This window comes from Mya arenaria, chromosome 1 (assembly GCF_026914265.1).
Source record: "Mya arenaria isolate MELC-2E11 chromosome 1, ASM2691426v1".
NCBI lineage: Eukaryota > Metazoa > Mollusca > Bivalvia > Myida > Myidae > Mya > Mya arenaria.
This window is the reverse complement of record NC_069122.1, coordinates 23,039,498-23,063,559: the sequence shown is the minus strand read 5'-3', so window position 1 is coordinate 23,063,559 and position 24,062 is coordinate 23,039,498. Positions and strand designations below refer to the sequence as shown.

General features: G+C 36.8%; 1 protein-coding gene across 1 annotated transcript in view; it reads right to left on the bottom strand.

Moving 5' to 3' along the window:
- Positions 1-23,308, bottom strand: part of LOC128229667 (uncharacterized) — a 61,132-nt gene extending 37,824 nt beyond the window's left edge. The window contains exons 1-10 of the mRNA XM_052941448.1: positions 23,223-23,308; positions 22,307-22,527; positions 21,085-21,172; positions 20,576-20,674; positions 20,166-20,231; positions 19,824-19,852; positions 18,336-18,419; positions 16,459-16,512; positions 7,799-7,885; positions 6,384-6,513 (exon numbers count right to left, since the gene is read on the bottom strand). Coding sequence (XP_052797408.1) covers positions 6,384-6,513; positions 7,799-7,885; positions 16,459-16,512; positions 18,336-18,419; positions 19,824-19,852; positions 20,166-20,231; positions 20,576-20,674; positions 21,085-21,172; positions 22,307-22,456 — 787 coding nt within the window. The 5' untranslated portion in view covers positions 22,457-22,527; positions 23,223-23,308. The remainder of the gene's footprint in view (positions 1-6,383; positions 6,514-7,798; positions 7,886-16,458; positions 16,513-18,335; positions 18,420-19,823; positions 19,853-20,165; positions 20,232-20,575; positions 20,675-21,084; positions 21,173-22,306; positions 22,528-23,222) is intronic.
- Between the last annotated feature and the right edge of the window lie 754 nt (positions 23,309-24,062).

Below are 24,062 nucleotides of genomic sequence, written 5' to 3'. Positions count from 1 at the left end.
CTGGCTGGTTTTCAATAGGAACTAAGCTCTAATGGATATCTAAATACTGTACAAGTTTCATCGAGATCAAAACTGAAGACTGTATCATGTTCACAAGCTAGTGTTTACACAATAGCATTTTTTTATACTATCAAGGGCCATAATCTAGGCATGCATGGGCGGATCTGGCTGGGTTTTGAAAGGAACCGAGCTCTAATGGATATCTAAATACTGTACAAGTTTCATCGAGATTGAATCAAAACTGAAGACTGTATCGTGTTCACAACCAATTGTTTACACAATAGCATTTTTTTAATACTATCAAGGGCCATAATCTAGACATGCATGGGCGGATCTGGCTGGTTTTCGAAAGGAACCGAGCTCTAATAAATATCTAGATACTGTACAAGTTTCATAAACAACTGAACACTCTATCATTTTCACAAGCAATTGTTTACAGACGCACAGACGCACGAACGCACGGACGCACACACTACGTACACATTACCATCGCATAAACTCTTCTGGCCTTTGGCCAGTAGAGCTAAAAACCAGACTAGCTAAAATTTAAGAATTCCAAAATTCTAAAATATCCCCCACCCTCCCCCTACCCTTCCAAATGTGTGACTCAAATACCAGTTTGATATATGAGCAAGAATTCACTGTCCAGCACATTCCTGTTACATCCCAAACAAACGGAATTTCCCCTTATATGCATGGTTAAAAAGATCATTTATGTGGGAGACAGTCTCGAGTCTTTCATTTATTTCCTTGAATTTCCTTGAATTTGATTAATATTTAAAACGAAAAACAAGTCAGATTTTTGTGGACAATTGCCAGGCACTTTTTCATGTAGGCCTTTTTCACCCAGCAACAAAAAACGCATGTATTCAAAAAACATCAAACAGGAGCAAGAAACTAATCTGAGATGGTCCATTCTACCAAGCAGTTGTGCGTAAAAGGTTAATTTTATTGAAATAATATCAAAACAAAGGTTTTGTAATAAAAAGGAAACGTATTCGTTGTGTTTTTTTCAACAAAGGTGTATCTTTATTTTTAATTCGAAATCGGCAGGCACGTTTTCCGTCAAAATGTTACGTAAGTAAACTTTCACTGTAAAGGCTTAGATTTAGCAGGTGCGCGCAAATGGGGGATTCCCAGTGTTGTTATTCTATTTACATATGATATCAGCGTCATAAATTGAGGCGCTTCGAGACTTCGACTATTTTTGGAAAAAAATGGAGGACTGTCAAAACAAACATGTGTGAGTATTTTCATCGTGTTACGTCTCGAACGCATCGACTGAGTGTTAAAAAGTTGTTTTATGAGACAAACTATTACACCTTTCCGATACAATTGGTGTTCTAGCGGAAAAGAGTGCATTTCAGGACATTTCTCACCCGTCTACATGCTCATGTAATTATTTGAGTTCGTGTTATTGTTGAAGACAGTTGGACAGCCCATTTTCCCTATTGTGTCTTATTTACGTATCGAACGCCGAGAAATGATACTTTGTTTTTTTAGATGGTTTATGCTATTTTTGTTACTAAACACAATTGATTAAATAAACACTTGTAAAATATTATCACTTGAAATGAAAACAACAGAAATGTTTATAAAAAATCTGAGATTGATAAAAGACGGAAAAGACTTAACTTTGACGGTAAATAAAGATGCAAATTTAGTTGTCTTCATTACATCTGGTATAATAATCAAGAAAACATCTGTGTGTATGCATTCCCATTCATGTGCAATAACTTTAAGAAGCATTACACTTATAAGCATTTAAAATAAATTCTAAATATATCTGAACAAGTAGTTTACTGTTTCATTTGTGACATAACATTGACACTAAGATCGTTAGTTCAGTCAAAGAACTTTCCAGTTAGTGTTACATCTTAGAACAACACAGTTGCATAAAATAATTATGGATATGGCTTTTAAAACTTGTAGACTTAATATGTAACAAATAACACCCAACTTAATGTAATATCTACAGATTTCTGCTTATTTGTTGAAATTGAGAATTTTCAGAAAATATTATTGATGCTGAATGTTGGACACCGATTCTATTCTAGAGTCCAGTGGCCATGGATGTCAGGGCAACAGTGTTCTTCCTGACATCATTATGTGTGCAGGCTTCTGTATAAATTGACAGGTACTGTTTTTAGAATGTTGTTTATAAGAAGATAAAGACATGTATTGCATGTTCTGGATCTAATTTTAAATTATTAACATTGGATTCTCACAAAGTAAGTTCATTCTATAACATCATTTGGTCCATGATTCTGCCACCAATCTGTTGAAATAACCCTGGGACATTGTTTGTCTTAAGACGGGCAGGCAGTAAGGATTTTTTGTTTCTTTTTTCAGATGTACTTCTTCAGTGATATGAGAACTGGAAAACAGTCTGTGTTTCATCAAGATTTGTTAAAGATCCAAACAGTGTATCCAGGACATCATTAACCGAACATTATTTAAAAAAAACACCATTATATCATTTTAACTGGACATTTTAAAAAAATAATTAAACAAATTTAACATTCAATAACATGTGGTTTTACATGTAAAAAGATTTACATTACAATACATTTTCCTTCGATGAACACAGGTTCTTTACTGCATGACGTAATCATTTTCAGATAGTGTCAGGTTTAGTTCATTCAATTAATGAATATTCACGATAATTTCCCGCATTGTGTCATTGTTTTTAATTGTTTGACCAAGGATGACGCGAAGTTACTCACACACAGTGTCCCATGCATGCAACGTCTCAGTTACATTTTTAACTGACCCTCGACATTGATGGGCTCATGCTACATTTCAAGGCTTTACTTAATTCTTTTAGAAAACAGAATATCCAAATATAAATGTTACTTAATTATTTTTAATGTCCAACAAGGTAATTGGCTCAGAGTGTCAGTGAAGTCCTTCGGACTGCACCCACTTAGAACAGCCCAAATGTAGTTCATACACTGATGGACGTTTAAATAAGTATTTCAATCATGTTTACAGTTAAGCTCTTCCAAGTTTTGTAAAATTTTATATTCAATGAACGTGTAATAGCCTATGTTTTTACTTTCATATGATTTCCACTGTATTCCTGTATGTAAAGTAAATTGAAGTCCGACAAAAATTAACATGTATGATATTTCGCTTCACAAGTGTCATGGTGAATGACCATTTGGTGTCCAGTGTTACATCCCTTGGAAAGTTAAAGGTGTTGTTTTGGAAAGAATAAAGCAAAATAACTGTAATTATATCTCTCAATATTTGTATTTTATTGAAATGGTATAAAGAGGCATGTTATTTTCATGTTTATGCCTTTCTTATCCAAATAACATCTTATTTAATGTAGACTTACTGAGTCCAGTTACATCACCGAAAGGTTATAGTGAAAATGAACACTTGTTCATGTTGATGGCAATCATATTAAAGTTGAGTCCTGTGCCAAATAAAAACGAAGCTTCATAAAAAGCGCAGCTGCGCTTTTTTTCAAAAGCTGCGTTTTTTTTAAAAGCTTTGCAAAAGCTGTGCTTTTTCTTCGCTTTTTTCAAAAGCTTCGCAAAAGCTGCGTTTTTTTCATGAAAGGTTCGCTTTTTGTATGAAAGGTTAGCTTTTAGTATGAAAGGTTCGCTTTTAGTAAAAAAGCTTTGCTTAACCTTCGTCTTTTGAAAAAAAGCTTCGTCTTTTTGTTTAAGCCCTATTTTCCTTAAACAAAAGCTTCGTCTTTAATATAAAAGCTTCGTCTTTAATATAAAAGCTTCGTCTTTTTGAAATTTAAGATGGCCAATATTAATTGGAAAAGACAAAGCTTTTCAACCAAAGACGAAGCTTTAAAACCAAAGACGAAGCTTATTTTTTTGGATCTTTTGCTTTGTAGGTGCACTTTTTTGCGTATTAAGCGTATTATAGCTGAAGAATTTTTTCTTTTAAAAATTCTGCATTTCATCTCAATTATTCATGTTCAAGTTAAGAATTTCTTTTATCAGCAGTTATTTAATTGTTTTAGTGTATAAATGTGTAAATCCACAATAACATAAAAAAAATATTCTGTCATTCAACAAATGAATCAATACATTCTATTCCTGATTGAATTAAGTATTCAATCTCTTGATGAATGAATGAAACATGGATAAAAAAGGGTTGAATCTAAAAATAAAATAATACATGGATGAATGATTGATTGGTTGATTGATTGATTGATTGATTGATTAATTGCATAAATAATGAATCAATGTAAACGTTTGATTAATTTACTGATGTATTGATTGATTAACCGGTGGATTGATTGATTGGTTGGTCGATTGATTAGAGATTGAATGAATGAATTATAATTGAATGAATGAATGAATGAATGAATGAATGAATGAATGAATGAATGAATGAATGAATGAATGAATGATGAATGAATGAATGAACAAATGAATGAAGATTTGAATAAATAATTGAATGAATGAAGATTTGAATAAATAATTGAATAAATAATTAATTATTTTATAAATTGATTAATTAATTTACTTAATTAGTTACTTTTAAATGAATGGATGAATAAATGAATTATCAATAAATGATTCAAAATAAAAAAAGGATATTTTATAATATTATGCAAAATAATACACTTACAAAATAAACAGTTATTAATCAACTGAATATTCACAGAATTCATATTACTTTAATTTCTATACATATTATCATCATAGATCTTAATGCTTTGTTCATAAGCCATTCCCATGATAAGCCATATTTGTACAACAACCAATCAGAATCTCAGAACCAAATTTGAAATAGGGGGGCCATTTTGTTGGGATTTCAGCAGGGTTGGATGTTTTTAAAGGAATTTACACAAATAATAACCATTGACAATTAAAGGGATAAATTAATGATATTAAATTTATGATATAACTATCATAAGATCAGATGAACATGGACCATGATTTGGAATATGACAATCCAATCATTTGATGTTTTGTAAAAGATGACATGTAATACTGGTGAGTTCTTATAATATTCTGATCTTATACTTATTTTAGTTGTTTATCAATTACTTAATAACCTCAGAGGGTTGGAGGAAAAAAAGCAGCTTTTGAGAAGAGCAGCGTTTTTTTGCCACAAAAAGCACAGCTTTTGCGAAGAGCTGTGCTTTTTGCTGTATTGGCTCAAAAAGCGCAGCTTTGGCCTATAACGCACAAAGCTTCGCACAAAGCTTCGCTATTTCAAGCAAAAAGCGCAGCTTTTGCGAATAGCTGCGCTTTTTGGCCAATATCGCACAAAGCTTCGCAAAAGCTTCGCTATTTCAAGCAAAAAGCGCAGCTTTTGCGAATAGAAGCGCTGTTTGGCCAAAACCGCACAAAGCTTCGCAAAAGCTTTGCTATTTCAAACTAAAAAGGAAGAAGCTTCGCAAAAGCTGCGCTTTTTCAAACAAAAAACACAGCTATTGCGAACAAAAAACACAGCTTTTGCGAAGAGCTGCGCTTTTTTGTCCAAAAAGCTGCGCTTTTAACAAATCGAAAGCTTCCCTAAAGCTTCGTTTTTTTGGCCAATACCGCATCGTTTTGCGATGCTTTTAACATCGTTTTGCGAAGCTTTTAGCTTCGTTTTGCGACGCTTTAGCAAAGCTTTTTTGGCACGGGGTCACTATAAACACTTAAGTGCCAGCAATGTTTAGATAATACAGAAAAACTTGAAATCAGCACATAAAAGCAGATAGTGCCATCATTCTGTCATATTGTCCTTGTTACATCACAAACAATGTGAAATTTCTAAATGGCTGTATTTACTTTCCATGTGGTGTTTTTATATTGTCCTTTCAAAATCTTGAAGCTTATGTGCCATATTTTATTAATAGAACATAAGATATGCAAAAAATACATCTTGAATAACTCATAAATGTTGGACACCAAGCCATTAGTGATGTAACGAAAATGTGCTGGACAGAAAATTCTTGCTCATATTGAAGTCATTATCCAATTATTGTCTATGAAAAAAATTAAAATCAATCCACCCAAAAATTGAAGAAAGTATGTTTTTTAATAAAAAAAAACAGGTGAGACTCAGCATCTTAAGGGTACTGTGAAGAAGGGTATTACATGAAAGCGATAGCTTTGATAGTTTCCATGTAAGTGACCTAAACACAAAACTTAACCTACGCCTCTGATAACGACAATGACGGCAATCAAATTAATGACAATAGCTTTCAAAAATCAGACGAGCTAAAATAGTGTCAGTTTAAGTGGAATATTTGATTTTAATTAATTGAAAGCATAATTATTTCATATTATAAGAACTTAACAAGTTGGAACTTATCTGCATTATTACACTCTTAATTGTTTGCATTATATGGAAAAGACTCATTAAGTCAAATAAACAGACGTGTCAAGTCCATTATATGTTATATCTCGTACCATCCTCCAGTATTACATCCAGTTTGTTGAGAATCTGCCTAAAGGATGGCCGTCGTTTGGGCTCCAGCTCCCAACACTGGTGCATGATCTTCGCAAAACATGGCGGGCATGAGCTCGGGATGGTTAGGCGCTGCAATTGATACATAATTCATGCAAGAAAATTCACAACTGATGTGAAAACTGACATCCAAAACAAAAGCCATATGAAACAGGATGTTATTGCTTTACTTTTGCAATTAAAATCAAATCATGTTGACCATTGATCCGAATGTAAAAATGGGGAAGATTATGTGAAGGAAATTAATTCTTATTTGCCACAAGATCTAGTCCTAGCCATGTGATGGGCTTTGAACCTTGACCTTGAAGCTCAAGAACCCAAGTGGCATCTTCTTACAGTGGTGACTTATGCCAGATTATTTCGGAATTCAACCATGCATGCCATGAACCGGACACAAACCACTATCATCAATAAGACTTATAAAGCAAAACTGACAATGTTCAGTGGAAGGCCAATATCACAAAACTCACTTATGTTTTAAGTAGCCTTGATCTTGAAGCTAGCAATCTGGGTCTTTGGGTGACACATCATCTAATAATGGTCACTATCTCAAAATAATTATGAAATGATAAAATTATGGACCCGACACGAACCACATTTATCAAGAAGGTTCATATAGAAAGACACAAAGTCCTGAGGCCCACAGTAGCCTTGACTTGGGGCTAGCAATTCAGGTCTTGGGTGTGACATGTCGTCATCTTTTGGTGTTCACTACTGTGAACTTTTTTTGAAATCCTGCCATCAATATTAAAATAATGGACCCGACATGAACCACTATCATCAGTAAGGTTTATATAGCTGCAAAACACACGAAGTTCTGAGGTGCGCAGTGACCTTGACCTTGAAGCTTAGGACCGACAGACATGATGATGTGCGATTCCTATAAAGAATAGCCTACACTTCACTTTGTGGATTGGGTATATAATCGTAAAATGTTTTAAATCAGAAATTGTATTTTTTATTGATTATATACATTGAAGGTGAATGCCATTATTCAACTTTTGTTTAAGTTGAACAAGATGAATTACTTGACAACATTTAGAGCAAGAGTTATGGGCCTAACTATACATGTACATATTGTCACCACCAACATGCATAACAAGTTTCATTTGAATATCTTGTGACAGTTTTTTGAGCTAAAAGGTTAAAAAAAAAACGCAGACACCAAGGCTATGACAATATTTCTTTAACATGAGTTTAAAATGTACGGTACAAAAGATTCTGACTGTCAAGAGTATGTTTTCAATTCACCTTTGTTTCATCAGTTTCTTTAAACTTTGCCACGAACATAAATCGAAAAGCAGAATGTTTTTCTATAATCCTCATCTAGCCAATTTATGTACAATTATAAATGTACCTCTCCTCTCTCCACCACCAACCAGGCAACCTGGAAGCCCTCTATACCATTGAATGGCACCTCATGGGTCAGTAACTCCCACAGTACCTGTAGTATAGAAAATGTTTGAGACCTCCATACCTTATACAGTTAAAAGGCACCTTGTGGGGCAGAAAGTCCCATAGTACCAGCAGTATAAGAAATAAATATCTGAAAGCCCTCTATACTGTTGAATGTCACCTCGTGGGTCAGAAACTCCTGAAGTACAGTACACTCCACGCGGAACTACCACTTTCCTCGGTCACTTTTTTTTTTTTTAAATTTATCGCGGACATCCGCCGAGTACGTAACCGCTTTCCTCGCTAAAATCGCCAAGTTCCGCCGAGTTGCTCGTTTTCCACAGAGGGTTTATTGGTTCAAAGCGGAACTCCAAGTTGTATGCTTTGCTACTACCATGCTACTATTGAAAATAAATAATTACATTGGCAGTTATTTTGTTTATAAAAATCATTTTTTCTCGTAAAGAAAGAAAAAACATATTCAACAAGCATTTTCAGTGAAAAGATATCCTGCCAACGATGGCTTGTTTGTGCTTGATGGCTTGTTTGTGCTTGAAGGTTAAAAAAAATCTCAGAAAGAATAAGATAAGCACATTGGTTTTACTGAGAAACGGCTGCAAACAATGATTTTTTAATAAATCAAGGGCAATAACTCTAAGGAAAATTGACCAATCCAAAAGAAAAATAGACAGGCATCATCACAGTATGTTGGTTCTTATTTATTCCAAGTGTCATGAAATTCTACCAGCTAGTTGCATAGAAAAGGCTGCAAACATGGATCTTTTAATAAATCAAGGGCAAATAACTCGAAATTACACAATCCAAAATATAAAAAAAACAGGCATCATCTCAGTATGTTGGTTCATATTTATTTCAAGTTTCAAGAATTTCTACCAACTATTTACTGAGTAATGGCTGTAAATTAAAAAAAAAATTAAAAAATCAAGGGCAATAACTCCAAGTACAATTGACCAATCCAAAAAAAAATGAAGAGGCATCATCCCAGTATAGTAATTCATATTTATTTTAAGTTTCATGAAATTCTGCCAGCTAGCGACTGAGAAATGGCTGTGAATGTGCATTTTTCAAAAAATCAAGGGCAATAACTCCAAGGACAATTGACCAATCAAATTTTTTTTTGGACGGGCATCATTCCAGTATAGTGGTTCATATTTATTTTAAGTTTCATGAAATTCTACCGGCTTGTTACTGAGAAAACGCAGGTGACGGACGGACGGACGGACGGACGGAAGGAAGGACGGACGGAAGGACGGACGGACAACGCCATTTCAATATCCCCCTCCCTATTTCATAGGCGGGGGATAATAAAACAATAAATCTATATCTCGTTCGGTATTTAGTTTACCTTTCAACTAATATTTGTTTATTGCCTGTTGATATCCACACATTTAAGATATAACACCACATGTTTGTTTGTTTACCATTATTACGTCATACTCCTTTTGTGTTGTTGAGAACTATATTGGATTGGAGTAATGCAGGTGTTGAGTAACATACATGTAAGTGTGAATATTTTTCCTGTCACTATTTCTTTTGTGATACATATCAGTTGTTTTTCCGCATTCCAGATAATATTTTAATTGCATTGTTAATTGTGACGTTAAAAAACTATGAAGGTAACTCATGTTCTGTGGTTTAAAAATAGCCGATTTAATCTACATCAGTATGAAGATATTGTCGTCATCTATTTCCTACTATAAATGAATATAATTCAGCTTTCAATTGAACTATTTTATGAAAGTTACGGTGTTAGTATGAATATTGTGTTTAAAAAATTATCGAACCATTACTTCTTAGATAATAATAATAAGAAATAATTAGTATGAAACGCAATCTAGTGTTTTTGACAATGTGGAAGTCACATGATATGCAAATCTCGTAGAGACATATTGTGCACTAAATTTAGACTACTTTTGGTTTTCTGGCATGTTTGTTATTGTGATTTTTTTTTATCAAACTACAGGTTTAAATGTAAAACAGTTAAGAGAAATTAATTTAATATACGCAGCAAACAGAATGTTTACATTACTTTTTAAAAGAAACTGGGACTGAGGGAAGTCAAATGAGTAAGATATAATTGGAACTGGGTCAAAAATGGACATCAACATATATTGCATTTTTGCCCCATCCAAGGATTACCAGTCATTTTATGTGCAAGTAAGTCTGAAAAATATTGAAACATCATAATAAAAGAACACTATTCAAATAAATAACACAAAATCAGATACATGTACAGTAGAAGATTCTTATTGGTTTCCTCCGAGTTAGGCGGTGTTTTTACTCCTGAGTAACGCGGCGATTGTAATTATACGGTCCACTGATCAGCCTCGGAGGGTGAATGAGTGAGAATGTCGAGGAAAGCGGATTTCGATAAATTGGATTTCGTGTCCGCGATGACGAAAATCCGCCAAGGAAAACCGAAAGTGGTAGTTCTGCGTGGAGTGTACTGTATCTGCAGTATAGGAGATAAATATCTGGAAGCCCTCAATACTGTTGTACAGCACCTCATGGGTTGGAAACTCCCTCACTATCTGCAGTATAGGAGATAAATATCTGGAAGCCCTCTATACTGTTGTACAGCACCTCAGGGGACAGTAACTCCCTCACTACCTGCAGTATAGGAGATAAATATCTGGAAGCCCTCTATACTGTTGTACAGCACCTCAGGGGACAGTAACTCCCTCACTACCTGCAGTATAGGAGATAAATATCTGGAAGCCCTCTATACTGTTGTACAGCACCTCAGGGGACAGTAACTCCCTCACTTCCTGCAGTATAGGAGATAAATATCTGGAAGCCCTCTGTACTGTTGTACAGCACCTCAGGGGACAGTAACTCCCTCACTTCCTGCAGTATAGGAGATAAATATCTGGAAGCCCTCTATACTGTTGAACGGTACCCGTGGGTCAGTAACTCACATACTTCCTGCAGTATAGGAGATAAATATCTGGAAGCCCTCTATACTGTTGTACAGCACCTCAGGGGACAGTAACTCCATCACTACCTGCAGTATAGGAGATAAATATCTGGAAGCCCTCTATACTGTTGACCATCACCTCAGGGGGCAGAAACTCTCGAAGTACCTGCAGTATAGGAGATAAATATCTGGAAGCCCTCTATACTGTTGACCATCACCTCAGGGGGCAGAAACTCCCGAAGTACCTGCAGTATAGGAGATAAATATCTGGAAGCCCTGTTGACCATCACCTCAGGGGTCGGAAACTCCCTCACTACTTGCAGTATAGGAGATAAATATCTGGAAGCCCTCCATACGGTTGTACAGCACCTCATGGGTCAGTAACTCCCTCACTACCTGCAGTATAGGAGATAAATATCTGGAAGCCCTCTATACTGTTGAACGACACTTCATGGGTCAGTAACTCCCTGACTACCTGCAGTATAGGAGATAAATATCTGGAAGCCCTCTATACTGTTGTACAGCACCTCATGGGTTGGAAACTCCCTTACTATCTGCAGTATAGGAGATAAATATCTGGAAGCCCTCTATACGGTTGTACAGCACCTCATGGGTCAGTAACTCCCTCACTACCTGCAGTATAGGAGATAAATATCTGGAAGCCCTCAATACTGTTGTACAGCACCTCATGGGTTGGAAACTCCCTCACTTCCTGCAGTATAGGAGATAAATATTTGGAAGCCCTCTATACTGTTGTACAGCACTTCATGGGTCAGTAACTCCCTCACTACCTGCAGTATAGGAGATAAATATCTGGAAGCCCTCCATACTGTTGTACAGCACTTCATGGGTCAGTAACTCCCTCACTACCTGCAGTATAGGAGATAAATATCTGGAAGCCCTCTATACTGTTGACCATCACCTCAGGGGTCGGAAACTCCCTCACTACCTGCAGTATAGGAGATAAATATCTGGAAGCCCTCTATACTGTTGACCATCACCTCAGGGGTCAGAAACTCCCTCACTACCTGCAGTATAGGAGATAAATATCTGGAAGCCCTCTATACTGTTGAACGGCATCTCATGGGTCGGAAACTCCCTCACTACCTGCAGTATAGGAGATAAATATCTGGAAGCCCTCTATACTGTTGTACAGCACCTCAGGGGTCAGAAACTCCCTCACTACCTGCAGTATAGGAGATAAATATCTGGAAGCCCTCTATACTGTTGTACAGCACCTCATGGGTCAGTAACTCCCTCACTACCTGCAGTATAGGAGATAAATATCTGGAAGCCCTCAATACTGTTGTACAGCACCTCATGGGTTGGAAACTCCCTCACTTCCTGCAGTATAGGAGATAAATATCTGGAAGCCCTCTATACTGTTGTACAGCACCTCAGGGGTCAGAAACTCTATCACTACCTGCAGTATAGGAGATAAATATCTGGAAGCCCTCTATACTGTTGTACAGCACTTCATGGGTCAGTAACTCCCTCACTACCTGCAGTATAGGAGATAAATATCTGGAAGCCCTCCATACTGTTGTACAGCACTTCATGGGTCAGCAACTCCCTCACTACCTGCAGTATAGGAGATAAATATCTGGAAGCCCTCTATACTGTTGAACGGCATCTCATGGGTCGGAAACTCCCTCACTACCTGCAGTATAGGAGATAAATATCTGGAAGCCCTCTATACTGTTGTACAGCACCTCATGGGTCAGTAATTCCCTCACTACCTGCAGTATAGGAGATAAATATCTGGAAGCCCTCTATACTGTTGACCATCACCTCAGGGGGCAGAAACTCCCGAAGTACTTGCAGTAAAGGAGATAAATATCTGGAAGCCCTCTATACCGTTGACCATCACCTCAGGGGTCGGAAACTCCCTCACTACCTGCAGTATAGGAGATAAATATCTGGAAGCCCTCTATACTGTTGTACAGCACCTAATGAGTTGAAAACTCACTCACTACCTGCAGTATAGGAGAAAAATATCTGGAAGCCCTCTATACTGTTGACCATCACCTCAGGGGTCGGAAACTCCGGAAGTACCTGCAGTATAGGAGATAAATATCCGGAAGCCCTCTATACTGTTGACCATCACCTCAGGGTCGGAAACACCCAAAGTACCTGCAGTATAGGAGATAAATATCTGGAAGCCCTCTATACTGTTGTACAGCACCTCATGGGTCAGTAACTCCCTCACTACCTGCAGTATAGGAGATAAATATCTGGAAGCCCTCCATACTGTTGTACAGCACTTCATGGGTCAGTAACTCCCTCACTACCTGCAGTATAGGAGATAAATATCTGGAAGCCCTCTATACTGTTGACCATCACCTCAGGGGGCAGAAACTCCCGAAGTACTTGCAGTATAGGAGATAAATATCTGGAAGCCCTCTATACTGTTGACCATCACCTCAGGGGTCGGAAACTCCCTCACTACCTGCAGTATAGGAGATAAATATCTGGAAGCCCTCAATACTGTTGTACAGCACCTCATGGGTTGGAAACTCCCTCACTTCCTGCAGTATAGGAGATAAATATTTGGAAGCCCTCTATACTGTTGTACAGCACTTCATGGGTCAGTAACTCCCTCACTACCTGCAGTATAGGAGATAAATATCTGGAAGCCCTCAATACTGTTGTACAGCACCTCATGGGTCAGTAACTCCCTCACTACCTGCAGTATTGGAGATAAATATCTGGAAGCCCTCTATACTGTTGACCATCACCTCAGGGGTCCGAAACTCCCTCACTTCCTGCAGTATAGGAGATATATCTGGAAGCCCTCTATACTGTTGTACGGCACCCGTGGGTCGGAAACTCCCTCACTACCTGCAGTATAGGAGATAATATCTGGAAGCCCTCTACACTGTTGAACGGCATCTCGTGGGTCAGTAACTCCCTCACTACCTGCAGTATAGGAGATAAATATCTGGAAGCCCTCTATACTGTTGTACAGCACCTCAGGGGTCAGTAACTCCCTCACTACCTGCAGTATAGGAGATAAATATCTGGAAGCCCTCTATACCGTTGACCATCACCTCAGGGGGCAGAAACTCCCGAAGTACTTGCAGTATAGGAGATAAATATCTGGAAGCCCTCTATACTGTTGACCATCACCTCAGGGGTCGGAACTCCCTCACTACCTGCAGTATAGGAGATAATTATCTGGAAGCCCTCTATACTGTTGACCATCACCTCAGGGTCAGAAACTCCCGAAGTACCTGCAGTATAGGAGATAAATATCTGGAAGCCCTCTATACTGTTGACCATCACCTCAGGGGTCGGAAACTCCCTCACTACCTGCAGTATAGGAGATAAATATCTGGAAGCCCTCTATACTGTTGTACGGCACCCGTGGGTCAGTAACTCCCTCACTACCTGCAGTATAGGAGATAAATATCTGGAAGCCCTCTATACTGTTGTACGGCACCCGTGGGTCAGTAACTCCCTCACTACCTGCAGTATAGGAGATAATATCTGGAAGCCCTCTACACTGTTGAACGGCATCTCGTGGGTCGGAAACTCCCTTACTACCTGCAGTATAGGAGATAAATATCTGGAAGCCCTCTATACTGTTGTACAGCACCTCATGGGTTGGAAACTCCCTTACTATCTGCAGTATAGGAGATAAATATCTGGAAGCCCTCTATACGGTTGTACAGCACCTCATGGGTCGGAAACTCCCTCACTACCTGCAGTATAGGAGATAAATATCTGGAAGCCCTCTATACTGTTGTACAGTACCTCATGGGTTGGAAACTCTCTCACTTCCTGCAGTATAGGAGATAAATATCTGGAAGCCCTCTATACTGTTGTACAGCACCTCATGGGTCAGTAACTCCCTCACTACCTGCAGTATAGGAGATAAATATCTGGAAGCCCTCTATACTGTTGAACGGCACCCGTGGGTCAGTAACTCCCTCACTACCTGCAGTATAGGAGATAAATATCTGGAAGCCCTCTATACTGTTGAACGGCACCCGTGGGTCAGTAACTCACATACTTCCTGCAGTATAGAAGATAAATATCTGGAAGCCCTCTTTACTGTTGAACGGCACCCGTGGGTCAGTAACTCATATACTACCTGTAGTATAGGAGATAATATCTGGAAGCCCTCTACACTGTTGAACGGCATCTCGTGGCTCGGAAACTCCTACAGGTTAGGAAATCCTTAAGACATATCTTTACAAAATAGAATTGATAAAAGTTAAGTAGGCTAGAGGCAAAATGTTTGAATTAGAATAAGGTAGGATTAAACTTCCTCAAACAGTTCATGTTCATTTAAATATTAGTATTTTAAAAAAAAAAGCACAAGAGCTGTCAAACCTGACAAATGCCTTCAATTTTGCAATGTCAAATTGATAGAAATATGACCTCTTCTAGCTAAGAATATCAGCTAAAATGAATACAAGAAAGAATAGGGCTGCCATAAATCAATGAAATGTAGTTGCAGCATTGCATACACCAAAAGTACTCAATTACATCTCTCAGTGAAAGCATTTCCTTTTCCACTGAGATATAGATGCATTTTAATTAGGAATGCAAACGAATGGGAAAATTGATATTCGAATATTCGGTTATTCTTTCAATCGAATATTCGAATATTCGATTAACAAAATTAATATTTAAGAAATGTAGTTAACTACTATTATTATTCTCTACATTTATAGCCGGGGCTTTTGCCATAGCCGGTACACGCGACAGACCCTGATAAATCCAACAAAAAGCAAAATATTTTGAACAAATAAAAAGCCAAATTAATTTCAATTCCACAGCATTCATATTTGCAAAAAAAACATGATCGTAAATTCCCGGTCGAATGTCGTGATCACCAACGGAGGGTCTTTCCGTAGGACGAGAGCCTCGTTCTGGGATTGATCTCTACTTAATATATCTATGTAAATCCAAACCTAATCGGGGATTAGTTCAGTAATAAAACGAAAATGACCCTGAATTTTGACTCATTTATTGTACAACATTATCCTAAAACGCTATACCATACAGTTACATTTCATCGCACGAGCGACATTTTGAAACATGGAAGATAGTTTAGAGCACATAACTAGCACATGTCATTCATATTATTACGGCGATTTGAGCTATATTGCACAACTTAATTGGCAGCCATGACCCCACTTTGGTTGCTGTTTCCGTATATCTTTTATTGGCATGGTCATTAAAATTTACCGAAAATAATTGTTTGATGTCACTTGTCTAATAGCCATTTTTCGTAAATTTACGGGTACTGTTTATATAGTCGCCGACGATATGTCCCTTATTAACATGTGACACGTGTATAGTGTCATAGCGTTCACGCCCCAGGCATAAGGGATCAGTCGTTGTAAAAAGACAAGTGAATAAATACAACAACACAGTTGTAGGCAAAAGGTTTATTTGTTATCAAACAAAAAAATATATTTCGAATATATTCGAATACCGATTTTGACATTCGAATATCAAACGTTCGATCGAATATTCGAATGTTCGAATATTCGTTTGCATCCCTAATTTTAATGTAACAAATTTAAAAAGCCATTTTGTATAACATTGGCATTTAAGTGTGACCTTGACCTTTGAGACAAGAGCACACATCATATGCAGTCCTGGGGTGTTGACATGAGATCCCATCAAAACTAACAAAGTGATTGCTGAGACAAGATCAGAGAACATACCACTCCATATGACCAGGTATCACAGGTCTCTGACACTGGTTGACTCTGTATCACCTGTAAACAACAACAACAACACATACTGTAACAATAAGTTTATAACTATAGTATGTAGTTTTTAAATCGATTGCATTAGTAAATTATCATAACCCAATACCATAGAAATATTCAACTAATCTGCCTTGCAATCACACAAAGATGCAATGGTTTATGATTCCATGAAAGTAACACTAAGATAGTAGAAACAAAGTCTCTAACATTAGGATAAGAAAAACAAAGAACAAAGATAAGAGACACAGTCACTTACTCTAGGACAGGATAAGATACACAAAGTCACTAATACTAGGATAGGAGACACAAAGTCACTCATACTAGGATAGGAGATGCACTCACTAATACTAGGATAGGAGATGCAGTCACTAATAAGATAGGAGACACAAGGTCACTCATACTAGAATAGTACAACAAACAACAGAGAGCTGTAACTCAATTAACTAGGGATGGAAACCGGATACCAAATCGAGACTTCGAAACAGAGAACTTCAACTCAAATAATCTAGATAAACAAGCCAACAAACAACAGAGTGCTGTAACTCAAATAACCTAGATAAATAAGCGAACAAACAACAGAGTGCTATAACTCAAATAACCTAGATAAACAAACGAACAAACAACAGAGTGCTATAACTCAAATAACCTAGATAAACAAGCGAACAAACAACAGAGTGCTATCACTCAAATAACCAGATAAACAAGCGAACAAACAACAGAGTGCTGTAACTCAAATGACCAAGATAAACAAGCAAACAAACAACAGAGAACTTCAACTTAAATAGCCTAGATAAACAAGCGAACAAACAACAGAGTGCTATCACTCAAATAACCAGATAAACAAGCGAACAAACAACAGAGTGCTATCACTCAAATAACCAGATAAACAAGCGAACAAACAACAGAGTGCTGTAACTCAAATAACCTAGATAAACAAGCGAACAAACAACAGAGTGCTGTAACTCAAATAACCTAGATAAATAAGCGAACAAACAACAGAGTGCTATAACTCAAAAAACCTAGATAAACAAGCTAACAAACAACAGAGTGCTATAACTCAAATAACCAGATAAACAAGCGAACAAACAACAGAGTGCTGTAACTCAAATAACCTAGATAAATAAGCGAACAAACAACAGAGTGCTATAACTCAAATAACCTAGATAAACAAACGAACAAACAACAGAGTGCTATAACTCAAATAACCAGATAAACAAGCGAACAAACAACAGAGTGCTGTAACTCAAATAACCTAGATAAATAAGCGAACAAACAACAGAGTGCTGTAACTCAAATAACCTAGATAAACAAACGAACAAACAACAGAGTGCTGTATCACTCAAATAACCAGATAAACAGCGAAAACGAACAACGAGTGCTGTAACTCAAATGACCAAGATAAATAAGCGAACAAACAACAGAGAACTTCAACTTAAATAGCCTAGATAAACAAACGAACAAACAACAGAGTGCTATCACTCAAATAACCAGATAAACAAGCGAACAAACAACAGAGTGCTGTAACTCAAATGACCAAGATAAACAAGCGAACAAACAACAGAGAACTTCAACCTAAATAGCCTAGATAAACAAGCGAACAAACAACAGAGAACTTCAACTTAAATAGCCTAGATAAAGAAGCGAACAAACAACAGAGAACTTCAACTCAAATAGCCTAAATAAAGAAGCGAACAAACAACAGAGAACTTCAACTCAAATAGCCTTGATAAACAAGCGAACACACAACATAGTACTGTAACTCAAGCAAACAAGAAAAAAATAAAAGTTAGTTGTAAAAATTACAAAAAAAGAGAACAAAAGGACTGTACCTCAGGTGCCATCCATGGGAAGGTTCCGGCCAGAGACATCTTGGCTGTACTTCCAACAAACTTGGATGCTCCAAAGTCGCAGATCTACACAATAATTGAATACAGTTTATAAAATAATATGATCTGTCACTGTAAGTGACAAATGCCCTTGAAGTGGTACTCAAGTGTGATCCAAAGGTCATATAGAAAAACAAAAAGTAGCAAACATTGGTCATGCATGCAACATGCATTCCTAAGTAAACAAACCCTTAGTTTGTTTGACCAGGAATAGGGACACGAGTCCTGCACAAGACATGTCTTCTTGATATGTTGAACACATGTGGCGAGTTATTTGAAAATCTATTCATACAGAGAAAGTTACAGCCTGGACACGACCATCTTTAATCTATATCCTTTGATACAGCATCCAATCTTGACCTTAGACATAGGGACAGGGGTCATTTTGATATGTCAAACATATGTGGCAAGTTATTTTAAAATATGTCCATACAAGAAAAAGTTAAGGCCTGAACATGACTATGTCACTCTTTTGTCCTTATATGCAAAATTCCATTGTGAACAGCAAGTGTAACCTTGACCTTAGAGGCAGGAACACGGTCATGCATGCGACACATTGTCTTGGTATGTCTAACACGTGTGGCAAGTTATTTTAAAATATGCCCATACATAAGAAAGTTACAGCCTAGACATGACCACCTATACTCTTATGTCCTTATATGCAGCATTCCAAGTGTAACCTTGACCTTAGGAGGTAGGGACTATAAACAAATTGTTGACCTATGTCTTGGTATGTCGAACACATGTGGCAAGCTATTTTAAAAACTGTCCATACAAGAAAAGTTACAGCCAGGACACAACCTCTTATACTCTTTGTCCTTATATTGAGCATTCCGAAGTAAACAAACCCTTAGTTTGACTTTGACCAGGAATAGGAACACGAGTCCTGCACATGTGGCAAGTTATTTGAAAATCTATTCATACAGAGAAAGTACAGCCTGGACATGACCATCTTTAATCTATATCCTTTGATACAGCATCCAATCTTGACCTTAGACATAGGAACAAGGGTCATCTTGCTATGTCAAACATATGTGGCAAGTTATTTCAAAATATGTCCATACAAGAAAAAGTTACAGCCTGGACACAACCACCTATACACAAACCAAACTAACAATAAGTCTGTCCTTGACCTTAAAGGTAAGAACACCAGTCTTGCACATGTCACGTTGTCTTTAAATGTCAGACACATGTAGCAATTTATTTTTAAAATCTGTCCATACAACAGAAAGTTACAGTCTAGACTGGACACACGGATGGACGCTGCAGTTTAAATATTCCCACCTTCAGGGGCATTAAAACAACTAAACATGTATGTACACAACATGTTAAATTAAGATTTAACCTCAAGTTTAAACGAAACAGACAGTTCTTTGTTTATAATTGTACCGAGATGTTAAACATTATTTATATGGAAAGAAATATACTCACTTTAGACACAAAATCAAAGGATATAACAACTGAAAGAAAGAGAAAAGGGAATCCATTTGTAGATATAAATATCAGTATACATATCTTTCAGAAGTTTTCAAAGACTTCAAATAGACACAGATACCATTTATAAAAAAAAAGGATTAGTACCCAACATAGAATACAACCCCAAGAAAACAAGGTTATTTAACCTACCAATTCATTTATAAGGAAATTGAAGATAATGATGAATGAACTTTTAAACTAATTTTAAGATTGGAATTTAAAATCTGTTGATGTTGTGATAACTGACATTAAATAACTGCCTAAATATCCAGGTATATACCAGAGTAATTTACTCACCATTTTTAGATTTCAGATCCCTGTGTATGACTTTGATAGGAGCCTCTCTGTGGAGGTAGTTCATACCTGGAACACAACAACAAACTTACAAGATCAACATTTGTAATCTTTACCCTAGTGTTTCATACACTATGATAGGGTTAAAATGAGAGTATTGCTCATCTTCTTTTTCAAACTATGTGTGGTATTACATGTAGATATCAGGCACTAGTAGAGATAAAAACTGGTAGAAATAGACTTCTGATCATACAAAGTACAGAACTTTAATGTAAAGATCCATGTATCCCGATACATAATGTATTTGCATGACAATAAAGCAAGAGAATATATATGCAATAAACTACATATCAAATATTTGATCTCATCCAACATTGATAAATTGTTTATGGAGCGTCTGACTGTGGTCCTACCAAGAGCTATCTCCTTTCCCCATCTGAGTATCTGGTCAAAGTCTAGCTTGTTCTCTGGGTTCTGCAGGAAGGCATACAGGGAATCATTGCTGGCATACTCTGAAATCATGAAAACAATCATAACAATTTTGACAGGCATGTACAGGCATGTAAGCTAGACTATGTTCATGACAATATTCTTTATCACTGTCTTCTGTTGTACTTAAACTATTTTTATAGTCTTCGCTATTGTGTTCCCCCAGAGCCCCATACAGTATACATGTACTTAAAAAAATGATACACATTTCAAGTCCTACATTATCATATATGTGCACCAGACTGGGGTTTCAGCACAAGGTGGGCCCCTGCTTGCAAGTCAGATGTCCTGCCATCTCAGCTAACAGGCCCAAATAACTCACATACTCTGATTTGTGCCAGTCAGTACTGTGACACTTTAATTCCCAAGAACTAGACATTCAGAAAGACTTTTTTCTGATTTGCTTTAAGGTAATAATTGCATGAAGACATACCAGTAACCAGACAGTAATTTGGCTCCTCAGTGACAGCACCATAAAACTTGATTATGTTACGGTGAGAGAGCATACTCAACACCTGGGCCTGCAAATACAAACATGATTAAACACTTAGACATGCAAGTACAACCATTAAACCATCAGTTTTAAATATCAATCTTCATCATGAATTCCAAAGTGTTTAAATTAATTACATTGTATGTATTTTAATAGAGAACTAAAACCATAGCAAAAGAAAGAAAGGAATCTGAAATAGCAATAACATATTTACAAACATGTACTGTGAAATCATTAATGTTCAATGGCATGAAATTTCGTGGTTTGCCGAAAAGAAACAATTTCGTGGGTACTTGAATTCGTGGATTTTCATCTTTGAATTTTTTTTAAAAAAATCGAAGATGCGATCGTCCTAGATCGTCTGCATAATATCCACGCGCTGGCCCGTGATTTCCGTCTTCTACGTCACTCGGTTTATGACACTCGCTAATGTGGTACGACATGCCAATTAGTGCATACACCCATGTCACTTATTGATTTAATTGGGAATAAAGGTAATAAAAGAAGATGTAACCTGATCATAAATACAGATAGGGGAAGCCATTGAATGCCAAATAAGAATTTTGCAAACTGTGAAAACACCCAAAAAGTGCGTTTATTGTCACGTTCGGTGCTTAGAACCTTCAATGTACTAGTAATCTATTAATTATTTCATTAAATAAAAAAATCGAGTATGGACACTCATCACGGACATCTTGTAAACTTGGAGCTTTCATTAACAGCACACGTTTAACCACGTGCTTATAACTGTCATTTGCTGCATAAAACACATTTAATTGATTTGGTTCATTATTTGTTAAAGGCAGTTATAATATATTAACAGAATAATGATCGTAAGTTATACAGTGAGACAGGTTTTAACACTGTATACTGCGACCTCTGTTAAGAATATACTAGAGTATGTACGTAACAAGGCAATTGAAAAAGTGAATCAAGGGTTTATATTTCGTGGGATCTTGAATTCGTGGATCACCAAACCCACGAAAACCACGAACATTAATGCCCCACGAACATTAATGATTTCACAGTATCTAAAATAATAGTGATTTTATGTTTTTTAAAAGAATAGTTAATAGCTTTGTTTAACAGAAAGCTTTTTTAACTATTTGTTTAGGAACTTATAACTTTTAAATGTAAACATTGCTACAACCCTTCATTATACCTCCTTATCAAGGACCAGTAGTTTCTTTACTGCCACTTCCATCTCATATGGTTTCCAGATGGCCCGATATACGCTGCCGAATGTTCCCCCACCACATTTTTCAAGGAATAGCAGCTCGTCAAACTCAATCTCACAAAATGTTGAGGCCATTATAATGTTAGTCTTATCACATGGTCTGTCAAACAAATATGTTCTGCAAATCGTATTCCGTGCATGGGAGTCTGAAAATTATTGAAACAACACTATGAAAGAAAAGTATTCAATTAATTAAAACAATTTTAGATACAGTAGGTTACTGCTGGGTTTCGCTGTGTTAACCTTATAGTAATGCTGCATCCGTAATTATTTTGTCCTTGGATCAGCCGCAGAGTAATGCACCAGTCAATTGTAACCACAGCCTAGGTCTGGGGGTATACCGGGGATTGCCGGGGAAATAGGCTGTGTTTTACTTTCCTGGTGGCCCCGCAGTTTTGGGTGAATGCGGTGGTTTTGTCCTCACCTAAAATGCCGGGGAATAATCCTTACCTAGAGTCTCCTGGGGTGCAGGGTCATTTGGCTGGGATTTTTCCAGCAGTTTGTCCCCGCAGAACAGGGATTTTACCAGGGGTTGGCTTGACCAAAAGTCCCCGCTATTCCCCAGACCTGGGGGGCCGTGGTTACAATTGACTGGTACATAAGTGAGAGTTTAAATGCAGAGAAAAGTGAATAGCATGAAATAACATTTCAGGTCTGCAATGCCTAAAATATGCGGAGTAGAGCATAATGTGAAAGTTTCATGTAGACTGTTCTGTAGTACATCATTGACATAGAAAATCTGTTATTGTCAGATTGTTAAAAATCTTTACGATTGTCGATTATATTTACAACTTGATCAATATGATACGATATGCACTCTTTTACAAAGATGTTTACTTACTTGGATGAACGGTTTAATTTATAGACTGTGACTGTTTATACAGTACTATAGTTTAGAAGTCAGATAATCAAGAAGTTCACTTAAGAACTGCTAATGCCAAGGATATTAAGACAAAATATAAAAAAACAACATTGTATGTCCACAGCTCCAATGGGTTGTTGCTGACCAATACGGTACTAAATATTAATGCCGTAAAAGGGACACCGGCCGTAAAATGTTTCCAAAGTGGTATGACTAAAATACGAAAATAGCGTTGTTTTCGCGAAAATAGCTTTTTTGACTAAAATAAAGTTATTTTCGCGAAAAAAGATTTTGATAAAAATTTGAAAGTAGGGTTAGTTTTGGCGAAAATAACATTTTTGACAAGACAAGTTAGTTTTGGGCTTACACAAAGTTATTTTTGCGAAAAATAAGATTTTGTTAAAATCTGAAAATAGGGTTAGTTTTGGTGAAAATAGCATTTTTGACAAGGATATAGTTAGTTTTGGGCTAAAATAAAGTTATTTTCGCGAAAATAAGATTTTGTTAAAAACCTGAAAATAGGGCTAGTTTTGGCGAAGATATCATTTTTGACAAGGGTATAGTTAGTTTTTGGCTAAAATAAAAGTTATTTATCGGATATATTCGGACTTTTCGGATTACACCGGTACTAGGTAACCACCGGTATTTTGTACGTTGGGGATAACGCGAAATTCAGATTTTGATATAAAAATTTTTTAAAAAGATGGTTAGTTTGGGTTGAAATAAAGTTATTTTCGCGTAAAAAAAGATTTTAATAAAATATCTGAAAATAGGGTTAATTTTGGTGAAAACAAGATTTTTTGACAAAAATGTATTTAG